Source organism: Limulus polyphemus, unplaced genomic scaffold, assembly GCF_000517525.1.
Source record: "Limulus polyphemus unplaced genomic scaffold, Limulus_polyphemus-2.1.2 Scaffold6670, whole genome shotgun sequence".
NCBI lineage: Eukaryota > Metazoa > Arthropoda > Merostomata > Xiphosura > Limulidae > Limulus > Limulus polyphemus.
This window is the reverse complement of record NW_013672280.1, coordinates 34,766-38,350: the sequence shown is the minus strand read 5'-3', so window position 1 is coordinate 38,350 and position 3,585 is coordinate 34,766. Positions and strand designations below refer to the sequence as shown.

At 33.6% G+C, this 3,585-nt stretch overlaps 1 protein-coding gene across 1 annotated transcript in view; it reads right to left on the bottom strand.

Annotated features, from left to right (window-relative positions):
• Positions 1-2,126: 2,126 nt before the first annotated feature.
• Positions 2,127-3,585, bottom strand: part of LOC106473954 (ubiquitin carboxyl-terminal hydrolase 2-like) — a gene marked incomplete at its 5' end in the record, with an annotated part of 17,333 nt that continues 15,874 nt past the window's right edge. The window contains one exon of the mRNA XM_013934644.1: positions 2,127-2,155. Coding sequence (XP_013790098.1) covers positions 2,127-2,155 — 29 coding nt within the window. The remainder of the gene's footprint in view (positions 2,156-3,585) is intronic.

Below are 3,585 nucleotides of genomic sequence, written 5' to 3'. Positions count from 1 at the left end.
TTCGGGAACCATGCGGAAGAAGGGTTGAAAACGCTGAAACAGAAAACATTGCGCTAAGTTTACGTGTTTGATGTCGCTTCCGTCACGTGATCCAATATTACAACGACCCCTCTTGCGCAATACAGTTTGATAACGAAGAATTTGGCGATTTATTTATTTTTCAAGTCTTTCTTCTTGTTCCGCAATAAACATAAAACTTACGCAATTTTTAACTTTTGTTTTCCAAATTACCCTTGTTGCCCTTTTACAGTTTCGTAAAAGGTTAGTTTTCTAAGTTTTTTTTTCGTTGTTCTTGTTACAGTTGAATAAGTGCAAAAAAAAAGTTTGGTAATCAGTTTCGGTACGATAATGGACTAGTCCCCAGCCCCGGATTTTAGTGATGTAAGTCCGTAAACTTCCCGCTGTCCCACCACGATCCCCGCGGAGGACGCGTCATTTAGTGTAATGTGGCTTTGCTGTAAAACAAACTAATAACGGAAAAAATAGTTTGGCGATTTTCATTTTCTTTTAAGCCTATGTTTTCGTCGTTTTTTTGTAATTTGATAATGAACAACAACAAGAAAAAAAAATTGAGGATTTTTTTTTTTCGAAATCTAGAAATACGTAATACTTTTCATCCATTATGTAAGTACAACGGACTTTTAAGTCTTTTCAACGTTCGGTTCTCATTACTTTCGCTGACTATTCATTGGAGATCTCAGATAATATGTTTGCGAAAAGTTAAGCTTAAAGCTACTTGTATAAAATCAAATAATCGTTTAAATATTATATACTTTGGAGCCAAACTGCACGCAGTCCTCGAGACTAGAGATTAAAGTCCGTGTCATTTAAACTTCGTATAAATATATTTATCTGATTAAAACATACAAAATAGTTTATCAGGAATTCAACGGTCAAGTGATATTAGTACGCAGGGTTCCGGATAACGTATGAGCCACAATAAAAAATAATAAAAAAACTTAAATAAAAATATTGCAATTAATCCCACTCTTCATTGCTAGGGTTCACTATGTAGTTTATATAGAAGATGAGTGATTTAATGAATTACTTAATATATACATTATGTAGGCTTCATCGGTAGGTGAAAACAGGTTGGGAATTTGAGAATTAGCAGGGAGATAAACCAAGTACCGTGACTCTTCTAACAATGCGAATACTCTACAGTTTATTGTTATTCTCATTTCTTTAATAGTAACGTGACTTCTAACAATGTGAATACTCTACAAGTTTATTGTTATTCTCATTTCTTTAATAGTAACGTGACTTCTAACAATGTGAATACTCTACGAGTTTATTGTTATTCTCATTTCTTTAATGGTAACGTGACTCTTCTAACAATGCAAGTATTCCAGTATTTTATTCGCTTTATTTCTTGATAATAATATATCTCTTCTAACAATGTATATATATATAATAACTCTAATAGTCCATTTTTTTCACACTTCTTTATTAACCGCTCCAACACTGCCAAAACTCTACTAGTTTACCGTTTTATCTATTATTTAATAGTAACGTAGCTTTTCTAACAAAGCGTAATAAGTCTCGTAGTTCATTGTTTTTCCCAATCGTTTATTCCAATATACATAGATCGGTAATTTTCATTGTCTGTTACATTGTTTCAAATGACTTAGAACGAATAAATAAACACAACATTTTCGTAGTTATCTTAGTATCCAAATAGTTCGTCTAAATGTAATATTTAAATTTTACAAAAAAAGTTTTAAGTCAGTAAATAAAAAAAAGTTTTCTCTACCTAAATTAATGCTAGTGGTAAAAACGAGTCTTTTAAACGCTGATGTTTGGTTGATTTTTGTACATCTTCTGATATAAATCTTCCTGATACAAAACGTTACTGTATATTATTACGCCGAGTCCAAATAAATCAATTTTAAATATTTAGATATTCCCCCTTCTTGTAACTAAAATCTGTGTGTTATGAATTCGACTAAGCATGTTGAGTTCGAGAGTTTACTGTAAGCCTAATATCAAGTAAAACATGAAGTTACAAACGCAAATAAATAACTAAACATAAGCACGAGTGTGTACTACAGTATCATTTTACATAATTCACAGTCGTGAGCAGTGATTTGACAGTTTATAAAACAGTATATACGCGTTTGGTGAAATCACTTGGCTAGAAGGCACCTTGGAAACCCTGAAAAACAAAGAAATGATGTCATGAACATTAAATATAATATTTCACAAAAAACAACACAGTACTAGATGTAGCAAATCGGGAAACTTTCAAAACAAGCTAGAAATGTATCTCTATGTAAAGTTTTGAGTAAGCTAATCTCGCATGAATTCAACTTTATATGGAGGGTGGGGGAATTTGCCTCCTCTGTGTTTCGTACCGCTCGCTAACCTTTGACCTATGCAGATTTAAAACGTGTATATTACCTTCTCAGTTTGTGCCTGCAAATCCCAGAATCCACCAGCGTAGAACACTCTTCTTTTTTAGCAAGTTTATTTGTGCCCTCTGGACCCCTGCTCAAAGTTACCCCCACACTACCAAAACCTGAAATGACACTCCCCACCCACTTTGTTTATAGTAACTGTGTTCAACTTATAATACCAAAATTAATTTACTTTTGATATCCATTGACCTAGAAAACAAAAACAAATCAGGAAAACGAAATATGTTAAATTTTCAGTTCTAAATAACTATTGAACATAAAGAGTGTTCAAAGCCTCAGAAACATAGTAAGTTGTGTAATTATAGCTTGTTAGAAACACATACAATACCTGTGATCTAACTTACAGAAAACTAATGAGTCTTTTTTAGCAGATATAGGTCACGGAAACTGACCAGAACCAATATAATATGTGTTTAATTTGGATATTCCTGTAAAACTATTCGAGAATCATCTGCACTAGAACTTATAAGACTAGAGGGAGGAGCAAATAGTCAGCAGCACCCACCGCCAAATCTTGGGCTGTTGTAGCCGAATAGTGGGGTTTGACCTTATCTCTTATAATACACCCACGATAGCCTAAAGTGCCGAGCGCGTAGTTTTTCCCCTGGTAACAGGACGCTAAACTTTAGACCTTCGGATCCACAGCCCGACACGTTAACCACTAGGTTTTGCCCTGCTCCAGCTTATGTATAGAATTTATTGTTACATAAATATCGTTTTGTACTTAATCAAAATTGTTTAAATGAGAGTCAGATAACTTAAATAAAAAAACAAAACAAAAGGATAGATAGGTGGATGAATAGACAATCAGATAGGTAGACAAACAGATCGGTAAGTGAAGATCAAAGTAATATAGATTTATCAGTTAGCATTTCAGTCTACTTTACCCTGGTACTACTCTTTATAAAGATATATATATATAAGACGGACAAGAAAAAAAAAGACATATAGGTAGATAAAAGGACGAAAAGAAAGACAAATAGATAGATGGACAGGAAGAAAGACAGGCAGCTAGCTAGACGGACAAGAAAAACCAGACAGACAAGAAGATAGATAGACGGACAGGAAGAATGACAGATAGATAGATAGATAGACGGACAAGAAAAACCAGACAGACAAGAAGATAGATAGACGGACAGGAAGAATGACAGATAGATAGATAGATAGA